Source organism: Panulirus ornatus, chromosome 6, assembly GCF_036320965.1.
Source record: "Panulirus ornatus isolate Po-2019 chromosome 6, ASM3632096v1, whole genome shotgun sequence".
NCBI classification, from domain to species: Eukaryota; Metazoa; Arthropoda; class Malacostraca; order Decapoda; family Palinuridae; genus Panulirus; species Panulirus ornatus.
This window is the reverse complement of record NC_092229.1, coordinates 1807321-1828647: the sequence shown is the minus strand read 5'-3', so window position 1 is coordinate 1828647 and position 21327 is coordinate 1807321. Positions and strand designations below refer to the sequence as shown.

Genomic DNA, 21327 nt, shown 5'->3' with positions numbered 1-21327 from the left:
CATTAAGCAGTCTTCCATGATGCCTACTTATAAACACTTGTAAAATACACCATATATTATTTCTTTATGCATTATAATTCAAAAGACATCCTGCATCTTATGACAGCACAACATTCATAAATTACATACATATACGAAAACTTGGTAACATTAGAGATGATAGATGTATGAGTGAAAGCAGTCCATTGATCAAGTTACTGAGCATACAAGAGCTTTCAAGTAAGTCACTGCTTGTAAAGAGCAACTTACACAATCATGATACAATTTCCTGGGTGGTGGAGGGCTGGAGAACCACACAGGTTTACAATTGTTTTTTCCGAGTTGTGGGCCTTAATTATATTTCACAAAGAAACATTGTGTATTGTGACCAGTCACAAATCACAGCCAAAGGGTTTGGAATATTTCAAGAGGTTGTCACATGAATGAAATGACAATCTATCTCCTATATCTATGATGCCCATTCCCTTTCAAAGTCCCTCAAGGGGGTAGCCACAGCAAAAGAATCTCCATAACTGGTAAACTCAAGCCACTTCTTAGCCTTTAGTGCCTCACCCTCAACAGATCACTGGCAGAGGGCAACTCTAGTACAGTTTTCAGAGCCTCCTACATAATTTTCATACTTCTACCAAATGTGTTTCCCTAATGTTCTGGCTAATTCTCCGACCAATTACTCCTACCTAATACTCACAACTAATGTTCCTACATATTAGTTCTACCTAATCCTCCTGGATAATGATCCTACCTACTGCTTCTATCTATTGCTCCAACCATTTTGTTAAAAGGCAGGGTTAATGCCAAGTGCTCACCACAGGAAAATCTGGTTATGATGAATGAGCTTTCAGTTAAGATTTGTCAAATGTTATGTGTGAAAAAGAAATACTGTATGTACACAGAGAGAATGCCAGCAGTTCACATGTGGGTTAAGCAGAAAGAAAAGAGATACCTGGATCAGAGGAATGGGAACTCCACAAACAATGAATTACCAGCTCACTACACAGCTGTCACTAACCCTCCAAATACCCAGGTGAGTGGTACTAATTCATACACCTATAAAGTGAGGAAGCACCAGGGAACATTGACCCAAGCATACCACATTGTTACATTTCACTCTATTCCGTGCACGCCTTTCACCCTCCTGCATGTCCAAGGCCCAGATCGCTCAAAATCTTTTTCACTCCATCCATCCATCTTCCATTTTCAATATGGTCTCCTGGTTCTATTTGTTTTGGTCAAGATGGTTTGCAAAGTGAGAGACAGAGTGGTTTGGTGGAGAGAGAAAAGGTAATGAAAGCCTTAGGGAGGATGAAATGTGGCAATGCAGTGGGAGTCGATGGTATTGCCGCTGAATTTATTGAGAAAGGGGGAGACTGTGTTGATGACTGGTTGCTAAGGATTTTCAAAGAATAAATGGATCATGGTGAGGTGCCTGATGATGGGCAGAATGCATGTATAGTGCCACTATATAAAGGCAAGAGGGATAAAGTTGAATATCTAAACTACAGAGGTATAAATTTGTTTATGGATGGGGTTGTTAGGGAGGTGAATGCAAGAGTTTTGGAAAGTGGGGCAAGTATGAAGTCTGTTGGAGATGAGACAGCTTGGGAAGTGAGTCAGTTGTTGTTCGCTGATGATACAGCGCTGGTGGCTGATTCATGTGAGAAACTGCAGAAGCTGGTGACTGAGTTTGGTAAAGTGTGTGAAAGAAGAAAGTTAAGAGTAAATGTGAATAAGAGCAAGGTTATTAGGTACAGTAGGGTTGAGGGTCAAGTCAATTGGGAGGTGAGTTTGAATGGAGAAAAACTGGAGGAAGTGAAGTGTTTTAGATATCTGGGAGTGGATCTGGCAGCGGATGGAACCATGGAAGCGGAAGTGGATCATAGGGTGGGGGAGGGGGCGAAAATTCTGGGAGCCTTGAAGAATGTGTGGAAGTCGAGAACATTATCTCGGAAAGCAAAAATGGGTATGTTTGAAGGAATAGTGGTTCCAACAATGTTGTATGGTTGCGAGGCGTGGGCTATGGATAGAGTTGTGCGCAGGAGGATGGATGTGCAGGAAATGAGATGTTTGAGGACAATGTGTGGTGTGAGGTGGTTTGATCGAGTAAGTAACGTAAGGGTAAGAGAGATGTGTGGAAATAAAAAGAGCGTGGTTGAGAGAGCAGAAGAGGGTGTTTTGAAATGGTTCAGGCACATGGAGAGAATGAGTGAGGAAAGATTGACCAAGAGAATATATGTGTCGGAGGTGGAGGGAACGAGGAGAAGAGGGAGACCAAATTGGAGGTGGAAAGATGGAGTGAAAAAGATTTTGTGTGATCGGGGCCTGAACATGCAGGAGGGTGAAAGGAGGGCAAGGAATAGAGTGAATTGGAGCGATGTGGTATACCGGGGTTGACGTGCTGTCAGTGGAGTGAATCAAGGCATGTGAAGCGACTGGGGTAAACCATGGAAAGCTGTGTAGGTATGTATATTTGCGTGTGTGGACGAATGTATATACATGTGTATGGGGGTGGGTTGGGCCATTTCTTTCGTCTGTTTCCTTGCGCTACCTCGCAAACGCGGGAGACAGCGGCAAAAAAAAAAAAAAAAAAAAAAAAAAAAAAAAAAAAAATATCTGGTAAGTTGAAAAGGAGGGTATTGACTGAGAAAGTAAAGGTATGTATTAAGAGCATCAAAATGGGTAGGAGCAGTGTGATTTCAGAAGTGGCTGAGGATGTGTGAATTAGGTGTTAGCTACAAAGAATGTGTGCAAGAAATACTTATGAAAACAGATGCGTTTGTATATGGCATTTATGTATCTGGAAAAAGCATATGATAGGGTTGATAGAGATGCTTAGTGGAAAGTCTTGAGAATACATGGTGTAGGAGGAAAGCTGCAAGTGGTGAGAAGCTTTTATCATTGATGTAAGGCTTGTGTACAAGTAGGACGAGATGAGAGTGAATGGTTCAATGTGAAGGTTGGTCTCCTTGAGCAGTGTGTAATATTACCATGGTTTGTAAATTTGTTTATGGATAGGGTGATGAGGGAGGCAAATGTGAGAGTCTCAGAGAAAGGGGAAAGTATACAGTTTGTGGGTGATGAGAGGGCTTGGGAAACGAGTCAGTTGTTGTTTGCTGATTATACTGTACTGGTATAGATTCAAATGAGAAACTACAAAAGTTGGTGACTGAGTTTGGAAGTGTGAGAAAGGAAGTTGAAATTGTGAATGAAATCATGGTTATAAACTTCAGTAGGGTTGAGGGACAATAAGTTGAGATGCAGGTCTGAAAGGAGAAAAATTAGAAGTGAAGTGTTTTAGATATCTGAGAGAGGAAATGGCAGCGAATGGAAGCAGAAGAGTAATAGGGTAGAGGAGTGGACAAAAGTTCTGGAAGCACTTAAGTGTTTGGAAAAAGAGAATGTTAAGTGGGAGGAAAAGTAGCCCAAACAATATTATTATGGATGTAAGGCTGTGCAGAGGAGGGTCTGAAATGAAATGTTTGAGGATAATATGTGGTATGAAGTGGTTTAAACGAGTAAGTAATGAAAGGTTGAGAGGCATGATGTAAAAAAGGAGTATGGTTGTGAAAGCAGAAGAGGATGTGCTGAAATGGTTTGAAGAAAAGGAGATAATGAGTGAAGAAAGGTTGACCAAGAGCATTTATGTGTTGGAAGTGGTGCGAACAAGGAGAAAGGGGAAACCAAATTGGAGATGGGAGGAATGAAGTGAAAAAAGATTCTGAGCAATCAGGGCCTGATCATAAAGGAGAGTGAGAGACATGCAAGTAGAGTGAATTGGAACGACGTGGTGTACATATATATAATGAAAGGGTAAGAGAGATGTGTGATAATAAAAAGTGTGTGGTTGAGAAAGCAAAATAAGGTGTGTAAAAATGGTTTGGACATATGGAGAGAATGAGTGAGGAAAAGATGACAAAGAGGATATATGTCAGAGAAGGAGGGAATAAAGAGAAGCAGGAGACCAAACTGGAGGTGGAAGGATGGGGTGAAAAAGATTTTGAGCAATTGGGGCCTGAACATACAGAAGGGTGAGAGGTGTGCAAGGAATAGAGTGAATTGGAACAATGTGGTATGCCAGGGTTAACATGCTGTCAATGGACTGAACAAGGACATGCTAAATGTCTGGGGTAAACCATGGAAAGGTCTGTGGGGCCTGGATGTGGACAGGGAGCTGTGGGTTCAGTGCATTACACATCACAGCTAGGGACGGAGTGTGAACAAATGTGGCCTTTTTTTGTCCATTTCCTGCCGCTACCTCGCTGAAGCAGGGGGTAACAATGCTGTTTCTTGTGGGGCAGGATGGTGCCAGGAATGAAAAGAGGTAAGCAAGTGTGAATATGTACCATTATTGTGAGACCCTGTTGTACTTCCAAGAAAGATATACTAAGCTGTGACTTTGTTTCATTCTCACAGTACATATTTTTTTCCCTCACTCACACATTGGAATTTCAAATTACTATTTAATTTTATCTTGTTATACTTTGCCGCTGTCTCTCAAGTTAGTGAGGTACCGCAAAGGAACAGATGAAAAAACTGCCTAACCCACATACACATGTATATACATACACATCCACACATACACACCTATACATTTCAAAGTATACATATATATATATATATATATATATATATATATATATATATATATATATATATATATATATATATATATATATATTTTTTTTTTTTTTTTTTTTTATACTTTGTCGCTGTCTCCCGCGTTTGCGAGGTAGCGCAAGGAAACAGACGAAAGAAATGGCCCAACCCCCCCCATATACATGTATATACATACGTCCACACACGCAAATATACATACCTACACAGCTTTCCACGGTTTACCCCAGACGCTTCACATGCCTTGATTCAATCCACTGACAGCACGTCAACCCCGGTATACCACATCGCTCCAATTCACTCTATTCCTTGCCCTCCTTTCACCCTCCTGCATGTTCAGGCCCCGATCACACAAAATCTTTTTCACTCCATCTTTCCACCAGGGGATAGGGGATTAAGAATACTTCCCACGTATTCCCTGCGTGTCGTAGAAGGCAACTAAAAGGGGAGGGAGCGGGGGGCTGGAAATCCTCCCCTCTCGGTTTTTTTTTTTTTCAATTTTTCCAAAAGAAGGAACAGAGAATTGGGCCAGGTGAGGGTATTCCCTCAAAGGCCCAGTCCTCTGTTCTTAACGCTACCTCGCTAATGCGGGAAATGGCGAATAGTTTGAAAGAAAGAAAAAAAGATATATATATATATATATATATATATATATATATATATATATATATATATATATATATTGGGAGGTGAGTTTGAATGGAGAAAAACTGGAGGAAGTGAAGTGTTTTAGATATCTGGGAGTGGATCTGTCAGCGGATGGAACCATGGAAGCGGAAGTGGATCATAGGATGGGGGAGGGGGCGAAAATTTTGGGAGCCTTGAAAAATGTGTGGAAGTCGAGAACATTATCTCGGAAAGCAAAAATGGGTATGTTTGAGGGAATAGTGGTTCCAACAATGTTGTATGGTTGCGAGGCGTGGGCTATGGATAGAGATGTGCGCAGGAGGATGGATGTGCTGGAAATGAGATGTTTGAGGACAATGTGTGGTGTGAGGTGGTTTGATCGAGTAAGTAACGTAAGGGTAAGAGAGATGTGTGGAAATAAAAAGAGCGTGGTTGAGAGAGCAGAAGAGGGTGTTTTGAAATGGTTTGGGCACATGGAGAGAATGAGTGAGGAGAGATTGACCAAGAGGATATATGTGTCGGAGGTGGAGGGAACGAGGAGAAGAGGGAGACCAAATTGGAGGTGGAAAGATGGAGTGAAAAAGATTTTGTGTGATCGGGGCCTGAACATGCAGGAGGGTGAAAGGAGGGCAAGAAATAGAGTGAATTGGAGTCATGTGGTATACAGGGGTTGACGTGCTGTCAGTGGATTGAAGCAAGGCATGTGAAGCGTCTGGGGTAAACCATGGAAAGCTGTGTGGGTATGTATATTTGCGTGTGTGGACGTGTGTATGTACATGTGTATGGGGGGGGGGGGGTTGGGCCATTTCTTTCGTCTGTTTCCTTGCGCTACCTCGCAAACGCGGGAGACAGCGACAAAGTATAAAAAAAAAAAAAAAAAAAAAAAAATATATATATATATATATATATATATATATATTATCCCTGGGGATAGGGGAGAAAGAATACTTCCCACGTATTCCCTGCGTGTCGTAGAAGGCGACTAAAAGGGGAGGGAGCGGGTGGCTGGAAATCCTCCCCTCTCGTTTTTTTTTCAATTTTCCAAAAGAAGGAACAGAGAGGGGGGGCCAGGTGAGGATATTCCCTCAAAGGCCCAGTCCTCTGTTCTTAACGCTACCTCGCTAATGCGGGAAATGGCGAATAGTATGAAAGAAAGAAAGAAAAAGATATATATATATATATATATATATATATATATATATATATATATACAGACATATACATATATATACACATGCACATAATTCATACTTGCTGCCTTTATTCATTCTCGTCGCCACCCTGCCACACATGAAATAACAACCCCCCCCCACCCCGCATGCGTGCGAGGTAGCGCTAGGAAAGGACAACAAAAGCCACACTCGTTCACACTCAGTCTCTACCTGTCATATATAATGCACCAAAACCACACCTCCCTTTCCACATCCAGGCCCCCACAAAAATTTACATGGTTTATCCCAGACGCTTCACATGCCCTGGTTCAATCCATTAATAGCACGTTAACCCCAGTATACCACATCGTTCCAATTCACTCTATTACTTGTACACCTTTCACCCTCCTGCATGTTCAGGCCTCGATCACTCAAAATCTTTTTCACTCCATCTTTCCACCTCCAACTTGGTCTACCACTTCTTGTTCCCTCCACCTCTGACACATATATCCTCTTTGTCAATCTTTCCTCACTCATTCTCTCCATGTGACCACACCATTTCAAAACACCCTCCTCTGCTCTCTCAACCACGCTCTTTTTATTACCACACATCTCCTTTACCCCTTCATTACTTACTCGATCAAACCACCTCATAACACCTATTGTTCTCAAACATCTCATTTCCAGCACATCCACCCTCCTCCACACAACCCTATCTATAGCCCACTTCTCACAACTATATAACATTGTTGGAACCACTGTTCCTTCAAACATACCCATTTTTGCTTTCCAAGATAATGTTCTCACCTTCCATACATTTTTCAACCCTCCCAGAACTTTCGCCCCCTCCCCAACCCTATGACTCACTTCCACGGTTCCAGCTGCTGCCAAATCCACTCCCAGATATCTAAAACACTTCACTTACTCCAGTTTTTCTCCATTCAAAATTACCTCCCAATTGACTTGTCCCTCAACCCTACTGTACCTAATAACCTTGCTCTTATTCACATTTACTCTCACCTTTCTTCTTTCACACACTTTACCAAACTTAGTTACCAGCTTCTGCAGTTTCTCACCCACATCAGCCACCAGCACTGTATCATCAGCGAACAACAACTGACTCACTTTCCAAGCCCTCTCATCCACAACAGACTGCATACTTGCCCCTCTCTCCAAAACTATTGCATTAATCTCCCTAACCACCCCATCCATAAACAAATTAAAACAACCAGGGAGACATCACACATCCCTGCCGCAAACCAACATTCACTAAGAACCAATCACTTTCCTCTCTTCCTACACGTACACATGCCTTACATCCTCGATAAAAACTTTTCACTGCTTCTAGCAACTTGCCTCCCACACCATATATTCTTAATACCTTCCACAAAACATCTCAATCAACTCTATCATATGCCTTCTCCAGATCCATAAATGCTACATGCAAATCCATTTGCTTTTCGAAGTATTTCTTGCACACATTCTTCAAAGCACACACCTGATCCCTACATCCTCTACGACTTCTGAAACCACACTGCTCTTCCCCAACCTGATGCTATGTACATGCTTTCACCCTCTCGATCAATACCCTCCCATATAATTTCCTAGGAATACTCAACAAACTTATACCTCTGTAATTTGAGCACTCACCTTTATCCCCTCTGCCTTTGTACAATGGCACTATGCATGCATTCTGCCAATCCTCAGGCACCTTACATGAGTCATACGTACATTAAATATGCTTACCAACCAGTCAACAATTCATTCACCTTTTTAATAAATTCCACCACAATACCATCCAAACCCGCCACCTTGCCGGCTTAATCTTCCACAGGCTTTTACTACCTCTTCTCTGTTTACCAAATCATTCTCCCTAACCCTCTCACTTTGCACGCCACCTCGACCAAAACACCCTATATCTGCCATTCTATCATCTAACACATTCAACAAACCTCCAAAATACTCACTCCATCTCCTTACATCACCACTAATTGTTATTACCTTCCCATTAGCCCCCTTTACCGATGTTCCCATTTCTTCTCTTGTCTTAGGCACTTTATTTACCTCCTTTCAAAACATCTTTTTATTCTCCCTAAAATTTAATGATACTCTCACCCCAACTCTCATTTGCCCTCTTTTTCACCTCTAGCACCTTTCTCTTGACCTCCTGCCGCTTTCTTTTATACATCTCCCTGTCATTAGCACTATTTCCCTGCAAAAATTGTCCAAATGCCTCTCTTTTCTCTTTCACTAATAATCTTACCTCTTCATCCCATAACTCACTACCCTTTCTAATCTGCCCACTTCCCACGCTTCTCATGCCACAAGCATCTTTTGCACAAGCTATCACCGCTTTCCTAAATGCATCCCATTCCTCCCCCACTCCCCTTACATCCTTTGCTCTCAAATAACTATGCAGTAAAATAACCCACCATCAGTCACATACTCAAACTCAACATCCTTATTCTCTGTATTACATAACTCCATAAACTTGTCACTTTGATTTTAGTAAAAGGCTTATCTGCTAAGGAAAGTAATGAATAAGCTACGATCAGTCACATACTCAAACTCAACACTTTTATTTTTATTTTGCTTTGTCGCTGTCTCCCGCATTAGCGAGGTAGTGCAAGGAAACAGATGAAAGAATGGCCCAACCCATCCACATACAAATGTACATACATACACGTCCACACACGCATAATATACATACTTATACATCTCAACGTATACATATATATACACATACAGACATATACATATATACACATGTACATAATTCATACTGTCTGCCTTTATCCATTCCCATCGCCACCCAACCACACATAAAATAACAACCCCCTTCCCCCTCATGTGTGCGAGATAGCGCTAGGAAAAGACAACAAAGGCCACATATGTTCACACTCGGTCTCTACCCGTCATGTATAATGCACCGAAACCACAGCTCCCTTTCCACATCCAGGCCCCACAGAACTTTCCATGGTTTACCCCAGACACTTCACAAGCCCTGGTTCAATCCATTGACAGCACGTCGACCCCGGTATACCACATTGTTCCAATTCACTCTATTCCTAGCACGCCTTTCACCCTCCTGCATGTTCAGACCTCGATCACTCAAAATCTTTTTCACTCCATCTTTCCACCTCCAACTTGGTCTCCCACTTCTCCCCATTCCCTCCACCTCTGACACATATATCCTCTTGGTCAATCTTTCCTCACTCATTCTCTCCATGTGACCAAACCATTTCAAAACACCCTCTTCTGCTCTCTCAACCACACTCTTTTTATTACCACACATCTCTTACCCTATTATTACTTACACGATCAAACCACCTCATGCTACATATTGTCCTCAAACATCTCATTTCCAGCATATCCACCCTCCTCCACACAACTCTATCTATAGCCCATGCCTCGCAACCACATAACACTGTTGGAACCACTATTCCTTCAAGCATAACCATTTTTGCTTTCCGAGATAATGTTCTCAACTTCCACACATTCTTCAACACTCCCAGAGCTTTCGCCCCCTCCCCCACCCTATGATTCACTTCCGCTTCCATGGTTCCATCCGCTGCCAAATCCACACCCAGATATCTAAAAAACTTCTCTTCCTCCAGTTTCTCTCCATTCAAACTTACCTCCCAGTTGACTTGTCCCTCAACCCTACTGTACCTAATAACCTTGCTCTTATTTACATTTACTCTCAGCTTTCTTCTTTCACACACTTTACCAAACTCAGTCACCAGCTTCTGCAGTTTCTCATACGAATCAGCCACCAGCGCTGTATCATCAGCAAACAGCCTTATTCTCTATATTATAAATATCCAAGAATGTCACTTGATTTTCATAACTGGACCATCTGCCAACAAAAGTAATGACTCTCCTATACATGTATCTTTCTTCAGAACACAGCTACTTCACATGTAGGACTGTTTAAAATACATAAGTACTGTGCTCTTAATGAACATTTGGGCACTGCTGACACATCTACACCACAGACATGCTAAAGAGTTGAAAAAAATATGCATCCACCATCAAGTGCTAGGGATATTTTTGGATTGATAAACCGTCATCAAAACAACATATATTTCATGACTGTGTAGCAATAATATCCATACATGAATGAAAATCAATGAATAGATTAAAAGTCCTCTAGATGAGGAAAGACCTATAACACGACAAGCAACGTCAATATCAAGTATAGAAAAAAGCAATCTCATTTTCTTTGTAAAACCATGTAAAGTGTATACCACTTTCATTTCAAGTTTTCAAACCTGAGATGTAACAGGATATCAATTTCATATTCAGGCTAGCTACCAATGCTTCATTTCCACATTTATGATCTAATTGCTTCAGTACTAACATACAAATTATGAACCTCACACATATATGTGATATGATATATACAATTCTAGTTAACATTCAGATCAGTAACACTCCTGGTAACTTCAACAGTGCAGCACTTAAAACTTTAGCTGAATTAGTTGAGAAAAATACTTAAAACAAAATAGGCTTATAAGAGCTTCAACACAAGATTTGCCTTATTTTCACTATCACAAACATGAAGAAAGTATTGTTAACTTGCCTGGACCTGTTACAAAAAGTAATAAACTAGGATTATAATTAAACGATGTTAAACAATACTCTTATTCGATAATGAGTTATTCATATATGAAAAACTATACCTAACACAACATATTTGCTTATGTAAATGATTTCCCAAACTGCTAATTACTAACTGCACACATTTAAATGGTACATGGAGTAAAATCATCACTTGATGGAAATCACCACCCAATTTCAAACTGAATAAAGAGCACAAAAAAAAATTACCAAACTAATTTCACCATCTTTAAATGCCAGTCATGATGATTGCTCTGCTGCATACAATTTTCTGCAGGTAACTCAACTATTCTACAGTATATTTTAACACCCACAGAATAAGTCTTGTACATCTAAAAGCATTCGTAACACACTTTACACCCAGCAATGTCTACATTTTACATCATCTTGTGTGCAGAACCTGGCTAGTGTTGTGGCAGCAGGTCTCAACTACTACCAATAGGTTCAATCAATTTACATGACACAATACAGACATAATTCACACAGAACATATCACTACCCTGTGAAGTCATCCCCAACTTCATCCAAATCCTCCTTCTCCAAAGTATCATCATGGCTGAGATCTTCTTTCTGTGGCGACTGAAAAAAAAAAAAAAATCTAAATAATAATTACATGTGAAGGTCTTAAGAGAGAGAGGTGGGGGGAAGTTTTGCAATTTATTGTGGTCATGGGCCTGGGAGGTGAATCAGATGCTACTCACAGATGTAATGGCTCTTCTGGCAGGCTAGAGAGAGAAACTGCTCAAAGTGGAGTCAAGTCTGAGAGTGTATCAAAGGAGAAAGTTGACCATAACTGCATAACTAAAATTGTGAAGTTTAGCAGGGAACAGACACAAGCTGACTGATGTATAAAATTGAATGGAGAGAACTTAAAGGAAAAGAATTTCATTTACAGATCTCAAAGTACACATTGTAGTGGATGGAACCATGGGAGATGAAGGAATCCACAGGATGAGAGAGAGGACTAAGGGTGCACAAAAGAATGTGTACAGAAGTCACTACATGTTACGACAAAGATGTGTGTCTGATAGTACAACAGTCCTGGCAGTGATGTATAGAGAAGTGAGGTATGGGCCATAGAAAAAAATATGGAAGACACAAAGTTGAAAGTATTAGAAAATAAATGCTCGAGAACAAGATGTTGTATGAAGAGGGATGACTTAATAAGAAATGATAGGTTAAGAGAAGTGTGGTAGTAAGAAGAGTATGATTGAGAGAGCTGAAGATGGTATACTACATATGGTTTCAACATACTGGGATGACAAGAAGAAAGGTTGATCAAACCATGAAAGCAACAAAAGTGATGAGAGCAAATGAGGCCATTTCTTTGTCATGGATTCATATTGGGTATTAGGAGGGTTAGTGACCTCTGCACAGTGAGCAAGCACTTCAGTAGTAGTCAAGTTGCACTCTCCACTTACCCAGGTAGATGTCTTTTCTTTCTGGCTCACTCGCACATAGAATGCTGCCAATCTGTCAACAAACATAAAATCTCTCCTTGTTCCACACAACACTTGACAACAGATAACTCACACTATTCTTTCTTAACTCTAGATTTTTCCAGTGGTGAGCGCTATGAGACAGCCATGCCATTCGGTAAAATGGTAGGATAGGAGTAATAGGTAACAACATTAGACAGAAGCATTAGGAAGTAGTAGTAGTCCATATGAATAATAGGTGGAAGCATTAGGTAAAACTAATGGGTTGGAACAAAAGGTAGATATATTACATAGAAGCACTCAGAAGAAACATTCGGTAGGAGCCTCTATAAACAATGTGCACAAGTTGCCCCTGCCAATAGCCTGATATGGGTGAGGCACTGAAGGGTATACAGCAGCACTAGATTTCACCAGTTATGGAGACTCTTATGCTATGGCCACCCCCTTGACAGAGCTCCTGAAGGGAACAGGTATCAAATATAAAAGTAGACAGAGAGGCTTGATCAGCTTTTCCATCCTCTCCATATGCTGAAACCATTTTAGTAAACACCTTCAGCTCTCTCAACCATACTCCTCTCACCAACACACCTCTCTCCTACTCCAAACTCATCTTACTAACACACGTCTCTCATACTCCATCGTCTTTTACTAAGGCAAGCATCCTCACAGTACACTTTGTCCTCAAACAATTAATTTCCAACACATCCATTGCCTTACCTTAGTTAGTAGGTAGTAGTTGGTAGGCACCCAACAACCAGGGAGATATAATACAAGTACTAACTGTCTGGGTGCTAGCAGGATTAGTGACATCTGCTTATTGAGCCAGCACTTTAGTGATTGTCAAGCTACTCTCCTCTAACCCAAGTAGCTGTCTTTTCTTTCTGCCTCACTAACATGTGGACTACTGGCATTCTGTCCATAAATGTACAATCTCTCCTAGTCATATACACCACATAACACTAAACTCACACAGATCATTCTTCGCAACTCTACATTGTCCTGTGGTGAGCAAAATGGTAGAAGTAGTGGTTAGCAGCAGAAGGTAAGAATAGTCAGGCTGGTGCATCAGGTAGTAGTAGTAGAGATGAGCATAAAGCAGTAGTAGTCATTAGGAACATTTTGCAAACACTACACTAAACTTGTCCTCTGCCAGTGGCATGTTAAGAGTGAGGCACTAAAGGCTAAGAAGTGGCACTGGAGTTCTTTAGTCATGGAGACTCAGATGCCGTGGCCACCCCTTTGACGGAGCTCCAATTGGAACAAGTGTCAGAGATATAGCTAGATAGCTAAACAGATAGACATATAGATAGAGAGACATATATCCACTACCTTCCACATTTCTTCACATATGGAACATGCCACACATCTAAACATTATAAATGGGATTAGTGAATGTAACCAGGATGAGAAAAAAGGAGAGATAGGTAGTATGTTTGAGGAAAGGAACCTGGATGTTTTGGCTCTAAGTACAATGAAGCTCAAGGGGAAAGGGGAAGAGTGGTTTGGGAATGTTTTGGGAGTATAGTCAGGGGTTGGTGAGAGGACAAGAGCAAAGGAAGGAGTAGCACTACTCCAGAAACAGGAGTATGTGATAAGAGCGTAAGAAAGTAAACTCTAGATTGATATGGGCAAAACTAAAAGTGGATGGAGAGAGACGGGTGATTATTGGGGCCGATGCACCAGGGCATGACAAGAAAGATCATGAGAGGCAAGTGTTTTGGGAGCAGCTGAGTGAGCGTGTTAGCAATTTTGATGCATGAGAACAGGTTATAGTGATGGGTGATTTGAATGCAAAGGTGAGTGATGTGGCAGTTATGGGAATAATTGGTGTACATGGGGTGTTGTAAATGGAAATGGTGAAGAGCTTGTAGATTTGTGTGCTGAAAAAGGACTGGTGATTGGGAATATCTTGTTTAAAAAGAGAGATATACATAAGTATACGTGTGTAAGTAGGAGAAATGGCCAGAGAGCATTATTGGATTACGTACTAATTGATAGGCGCGAGAAAGAGAGACTTTTGGATGTTAATGTGCTGAGAGGTGCAACTGGAGGGATGTCTGATCATTATCTTGTGGAGGAAAAGGTGAAGATTTGTAGGTTTTCAGAAAAGAAGAGAGAATGTTAGGGTGACGAGTGGTGAGAGTAAGTGAGCTTAGGAAGGAGACTTGTGAGAGGAAGTACCAGGAGAGACCGAGTGCAGAATGGAAAATGGTGAGAGCAAAGGACGTAAGGGGAGTGGGGGAGGAATGGGATGTATTTAGGGAAGCAGTGATGGCTTGCGCAAAAGATGCTTGTGGCATGAGAAGCGTGAGAGGTGGGCAGATTGGAAAGGGTAGTAAGTAGGTGGTGAGATGAAGAAGTAAGATTATTAGTGAAAGAGAAGAGAAAGAGGCAGGAGGTCAAGAGAAAGGTGCAAGAGGTGAAAAAGAGGGCAAATGAAAGTTGGGGTGGGAGAGCCTCATTAAATTTTAGGGAGAATAAAAAGATGTTTTGGAAGGAGGTAAATAAAGTGTAAGACAAGAGAACAAATGGGAACATCGGTGAAGGGGGCTAACTGGAAGCTAATAACAAGTAGTGGTGATGTGAGAAGGAGATGGAGTGAGTACTTTGAAGGTTTGTTGAATGTGTTAGATGACAGAGTGGCAGATATAGGGTGTTTTGGTCGAGGTGTATTAGATGATAGAGTGGCAGATATAGGGTGTTTAGGTCGAGGTGGTGTGCGAAGTGAGAGGGTCAGAGAGAATGATTTGGTAAACAAAGAAGAGCTAGTGAAAGCTTTGCGGAAGATGAAAGCCGGCAAGGTGGCGGGTTTGGATGGTATTGCAGTAGAATACATTAAAAATGGTGGTGATTGTGTTGTTGACTGGTTGGTAAGGATATTCAATGTATGTATGGCTCATTGTAAAGTGCCTGAGGATTGGCAGAATGCATGCATAGTGAAATTGTACAAAGGCAAAGGGGATAAAGGTAAGTGTTCAAATTACAGAGGTTCAAGTCTGCTGAGTATTCCTGGGAAATCTATGGGAGGGAATTGATTGAGAGGGTGAAGGCATGTACAGAACAGATTGGGGAAGAGCAGCGTGGTTTCAAAGTGGGAGAGGATGTCTGGATCAGGTGTTTGCTTTGAAGAATGTGAGAAATACTTAGAAAAACAAATGGATTTGTATGCAGCATTTATGGATCATGTATTTAGGGAATCAGTGATGGATTGCGCAAAAGATGCTTGTGGCATGAGAAGAGTGGGAGGTGGGTTGATTAGAAAGGGTAGTGAGTGGTGGGATGAAGAAGTAAGAGTATTAGTGAAAGAGAAGAGAGAGGCATTTGGACGATTTTTTCAGGGAAAAAATGCAATTGAGTGGGAGATGTATAAAAGAAAGAGACAGGAGGTCAAGAGAAAGGTGCATGAGGTGAAAAAAAGGGCAAATGAGAGTTGGGGTGAGAGAGTATCATTAAATCTTAGGGAGAATAAAAAGATGTTCTGGAAGGAGGTAAATAAAGTGCGTAAGACAAGGGAGCAAATGGGAACTTCGGTGAAGGGCGCAAGTGGGGAGGTGATAACAAGAAGTGGTGATGTGAGAAGGAGATGGAGTGAGTATTTTGAAGGTTTGTTGAATGTGTTTGATGATACAGTGGCAGATATACGGTGTTTTGGTCGAGGTGGTGTGCAAAGTGAGAGGGTTAGGGAAAATGATTTGGTAAACAGAGAAGAGGTAGTGAAAGCTTTGCGGAAGATGAAAGCCGGCAAGGCAGCAGGTTTGGATGGTATTGCAGTGGAATTTATTAAAAAAGGGGGTGACTGTATTGTTGACTGGTTGGTAAGGTTATTTAATGTATGTATGACTCATGGTGAGGTGCCTGAGGATTGGCGGAATGCGTGCATAGTGCCATTGTACAAAGGCAAAGGGGATAAGAGTGAGTGCTCAAATTACAGAGGTATAAGTTTGTTGAGTATTCCTGGTAAATTATAGGGGAGAGTATTGATTGAGAGGGTGAAGGCATGTACAGAGCATCAGATTGGGGAAGAGCAGAGTGGTTTCAGAAGTGGTAGAGGATGTGTGGATCAGGTGTTTGCTTTGAAGAATGTATGTGAGAAATACTTAGTAAAGCAAATGGATTTGTATGTAGCATTTATGGATCTGGAGAAGGCATACGATAGAGTTGATAGAGATGCTCTGTGGAAGGTATCAAGAATATATGGTGTGGGAGGAAAGTTGTTAGAAGCAGTGAAAAGTTTTTATCGAGGATGTAAGGCATGTGTACGTGTAGGAAGAGAGGAAAGTGATTGGTTCTCAGTGAATGTAGGTTTGCGGCAGGGGTGTGTGATGTCTCCATGGTTGTTCAATTTGTTTATGGATGGGGTTGTTAGGGAGGTGAATGCAAGAGTTTTGGAAAGAGGGGCAAGTATGAAGTCTGTTGGGGATGAGAGAGTTTGGGAAGTGAGTCAGTTGTTGTTCGCTGATGATACAGCGCTGGTGGCTGATTCATGTGAGAAACTGCAGAAGCTGGTGACTGAGTTTGGAAAAGTGTGTGGAAGAAGAAAGTTAAGAGTAAATGTGAATAAGAGCAAGGTTATTAGGTACAGTAGGGTTGAGGGTCAAGTCAACTGGGAGGTGAGTTTGAATGGAGAAAAACTGGAGGAAGTGAAGTGTTTTAGATATCTGGGAGTGGATCTGGCAGCGGATGGAACCATGGAAGCGGAAGTGGATCATAGGGTGGGGGAGGGGGCGAAAATCCTGGGAGCCTTGAAGAATGTGTGGAAGTCGAGAACATTATCTCGGAAAGCAAAAATGGGTATGTTTGAAGGAATAGTGGTTCCAACAATGTTGTATGGTTGCGAGGCGTGGGCTATGGATAGAGTGGTGCGCAGGAGGATGGATGTGCTGGAAATGAGATGTTTGAGGACAATGTGTGGTGTGAGGTGGTTTGATCGAGTGAGTAACGTAAGGGTAAGAGAGATGTGTGGAAATAAAAAGAGCGTGGTTGAGAGAGCAGAAGAGGGTGTTTTGAAGTGGTTTGGGCACATGGAGAGGATGAGTGAGGAAAGATTGACCAAGAGGATATATGTGTCGGAGGTGGAGGGAACAAGGAGAAGAGGGAGACCAAATTGGAGGTGGAAAGATGGAGTGAAAAAGATTTTGTGTGATCGGGGCCTGAACATGCAGGAGGGTGAAAGGAGGGCAAGGAATAGAGTGAATTGGAGCGATGTGGTATACCGGGGTTGACGTGCTGTCAGTGGATTGAAGCAGGGCATGTGAAGCGTCTGGGGTAAACCATGGAAAGCTGTGTAGGTATGTATATTTGCGTGTGTGGACGTATGTATATACATGTGTATGGGGGGGGGGCCATTTCTTTCATCTGTTTCCTTGCGCTACCTCGCAAACGCGGGAGACAGCGACAAAGTATAAAAAAAAAAAAAAAAAAAAAATATGGATCATGAGAAAGAATATGATAGAGCTGATAGAGATACTATGTGGAAGGTATTAAGGGTATATGGTGCGGGAGGCAAATTGTTTGAGGCAGCAAAAAGTTTTTATCAAGGATGCAAGGCATGTGTATGAGTAAGGAGAAAGGAAAGTGATTGGTTCTCAGTGAATGTCGGTTTGTAGCAGGGGTGGGTGATGTCTCCATGGTTGTTTATTTGTTTATGAATGGGGTTGTTATGGAGGTGAATGCAAGAGTTTTGGAGAGAGGGGGGCAAGTATGTATTCTGTTGTGGATGAGAGGGCTTGGGAAGTGAGTTAGTTGTTGTTCGCTGATGATACAGTGCTGGAGGCTGATTCGGGTGAGAAACTGCAGAAGCTGGTAACTGAGTCTGGTAAAGTGTGTGAAAGAAGAAAGCTGAGAGTAAATGTGAATAAGAGCAAGGTTATTAGGTACGGAAGGATTGAGGGACAAGTCAACTGGGAGGTAAGTTTGAATGGAGAAAAACTGGAGGAAGTGAAGTGTTTTAGATATCTGGGAGTGGATTTGGCAGCAGATGGAACCATGGAGGCAGAAGTGAGCCACAATGTGGGGGAGGGGGCAAAAGTCCTGGGAGCTGTGAAAAATGTGTGAAAGGTGAAAACATTATCTCGGAAAGCAAAAATGGGTATGTTTGAAGGAATAGTGGTTCCAACAAAGTTATATGGTTGTGAGAAGTGGGCTATAGATAGGGTTATGTGGAGGAGGGTGGATGTGCTGGAAATGAGATGTTTGAGCACAATATGTGGTGTGAGGTGGTTTGATTGAGTAGGTAAAGAAAGGGTAAGAGAGGTGTGGTAATATAAGGGTGTGGTTGAGAGAGCAGAAGAGGGTGTATTGAAATGGTTTGGTCACATGGAGAGAATGAGTGAGAAAAGATTGACAAAGAGGATATATGCGTCAGAGGTGGAGGGAATTACAAGAAGTGAGACCAAATTGGAGATGGAAAGATGGAGTGAAAAAGATTTTGAGCGATAAGGGCCTGAACATGCAGGAGGGTAGAAGGTGTGCAAGGAATAGAGTGAATTGGAAAAATGTGGTATTCCAGGGTCAACGTGCTGTCAATGGACTGAACCAGGGCATGTGAAGCGTCTGGGGTAAACCATGGGAAGTTTTGTGGGGCCTGGATGTGGAAAGGGAGCTGTGGTTTCAGTGCATTGTACATGGCAGGTAGAGACTGTGTGTGAACGAATGTGGACTTCATTGTCTTTTCCTTGCACTACCTCGCGCACGTGCAGGAAGAGTGAGTTGTCATTTCATGTGTGGCGGGGTGGCGATGGGAATGAATAAAGGCAGCAAGTATGAATTATGTAAATGTGTATATATGTATATGTTAGTGTATGTATATATACTGTATGTATACGTTGAAATGTATAGGTATGTATATGTGTGTGTATGTATATACATGTGTATGTGGGTGGGTTGGGACATTCTTTCATCTGTTTCCTTGCACAACCTTGCTAACGCAAGAGACAGCGACAAAGTATAATACATAGGTAACTATAGCATCTAGGTAAATAGGGGAGATAACTGTAACAAAGCATACTAACCTTAATCTCACTTACATCATCTTTGTCACCATTTTTATTCTCTTCTTTAGATTCACTGCTACCTCCTTTGTCTTCCTCTTCAATTTCTTTGTTTTCCTCCTCTGCTCCATTAACTTTTTCCTCATTGTTCTTTTCTTCTGCAACATCCTCACCCTCTATTTCTGTCATTATCTCACCTTAAATACAAACAAAAGATTATCTTCATTATTTTCTTAAACTACAATATAAAAAATTGGACTTCAAAAATCTTTGTCACAAAACAAAGAAATACTTTCTAGGCAAACAATAAAATGTGCATTTTGATATGCCCATTTTATCATCATTATCTATCTATCTATTCTATTCATAATTATGAACCAGAGCATATAAAAGCAGCCAGGTAGATACCACAGAAAGGTCTATGAGCCCTGGTTGTTGATAGGGGGCTGTGCATTCAATGCAATGCAGATGACAGACAGAGAATGGAATGGAGCAAATTAGGCCTTTCCTTCATCTGTTAGTGGGCTACCTTCCTAACAGAGGAACAGCAAACAAGTACGAGAAAAAACGAAAAAGATTATTCATTTCAAAAATGTCTGCCACTTCCCATGTTAGGCAGTACTAACAAACAAACGAAGAAATTGACCTAATTCCCTCACAGCCACTCACTACATGTTATGTGTAATGCACCAAAACCAGAAACCCCTATACACAACCAAACACCAAAGACTTTTCTCTGATTTCCCCAACTGCTTCACATGAACTGGCTCAGCCCACTGACAGCACATAGTACCTAAACAAATTTGTTGTATCCCTTAAATGCCTCACATTGTCCTGCACATTAAGGCCCACCCTTCCACTTCTACCTACCTAAATCTCTGACATGTGCTTCCTCTGGGAATTCCCTCAAGGGGGGGTGGACTTGGCAAAAGAGTGTCCATAACTGGTATTTCCCGTGCCATATCACAGCCTTTAGTCAGAACCACTAAAAGGGGGCAACTCTAGCACAGTGGTTCCAGAGGCTATTATCTGAAGCTCCACCCTAATATTTTAAACTAATGCTCCTGCCTTAAGTGCCTACCCACTACTCTACCTAATGCTCCTACCTAAAGTTTCTCTAATGCTCTTACCATTTTGCAAAAAGGCAGGGCTAGCACAGAATGCTCCCTGCAGGAAACTAAAAAACACAATGAGTTCTGTTTATCAAAGGGTATGAGTGACAAGGATAGACTGTATGTTCATGGGCAAGGCAAAAAGAAATGACAGCTACCTATCAACCATGGAAAAAGCCTGCTCTATGTGAAAGAGACATGGAGAAGCACAGTTAGAATATGCATCTGGATACAGATATAAACCACTTCGCTTCTTGGACAAAGTGATATTCTGTGACGAAAAGATGTTCAACTAAGATGATGGCAGGACTACAAATGTCCGACACAGACAAAACAAAGAGTAACACATATCTCTCCATTTCATACACTGTCCCTCCATACCTTATTTTACCATTTAAGGACAGAATAACTACACTAGGCAACTAATTCCCTTTCACTTTTTTGCTTTATCAAATATGATAAGGGAATGAGGTGAGCAAAAGGAGAAGTGAGGTAGTACGTGCTGGCTTGTTCAGGTGGATCCATGCTCAAGATGTGGGGAAAATGGTAGATGTCGAATCAGGGCATTCACAGGGGACAGATATGTGGAAATCTTGCAAGGGGTACTAATAACCTCTTCAAGAGTGATGCTATTCCTTGGATCAATGCCTTTTCATCTTGTATAAGATAACAGCTCAACCTACATAGAAAAAGTTGTAAAAGCTTGGTGTACAGAACATTCAGACATATACCAGTGGTAGGAAAGAACAAAAGGTCTAGCTACAATAAAATGAGT

General features: G+C 41.5%; 1 protein-coding gene and 1 long non-coding RNA gene across 4 annotated transcripts in view; one reads left to right on the top strand and one right to left on the bottom strand.

The window, feature by feature from the left end:
• Window positions 1-21327, top strand: part of LOC139748992 (uncharacterized) — a 90913-nt gene that overhangs the window by 58612 nt on the left and 10974 nt on the right. The gene's annotated exons all lie outside the window — the stretch shown is intronic.
• The window catches only part of LOC139748990 (uncharacterized), a 60635-nt gene continuing 49769 nt past the window's right edge, over window positions 10462-21327 (bottom strand). For 2 of the 3 annotated variants that reach the window (XM_071662347.1, XM_071662345.1), the window contains exons 8-9: window positions 19462-19637; window positions 10462-11591 (exon numbers count right to left, since the gene is read on the bottom strand). In XM_071662347.1, coding sequence (XP_071518448.1) covers window positions 11508-11591; window positions 19462-19637 — 260 coding nt within the window. In that variant the 3' untranslated portion in view covers window positions 10462-11507. The remainder of the gene's footprint in view (window positions 11592-19461; window positions 19638-21327) is intronic. The other variant, XM_071662346.1, reaches the window with a different exon arrangement.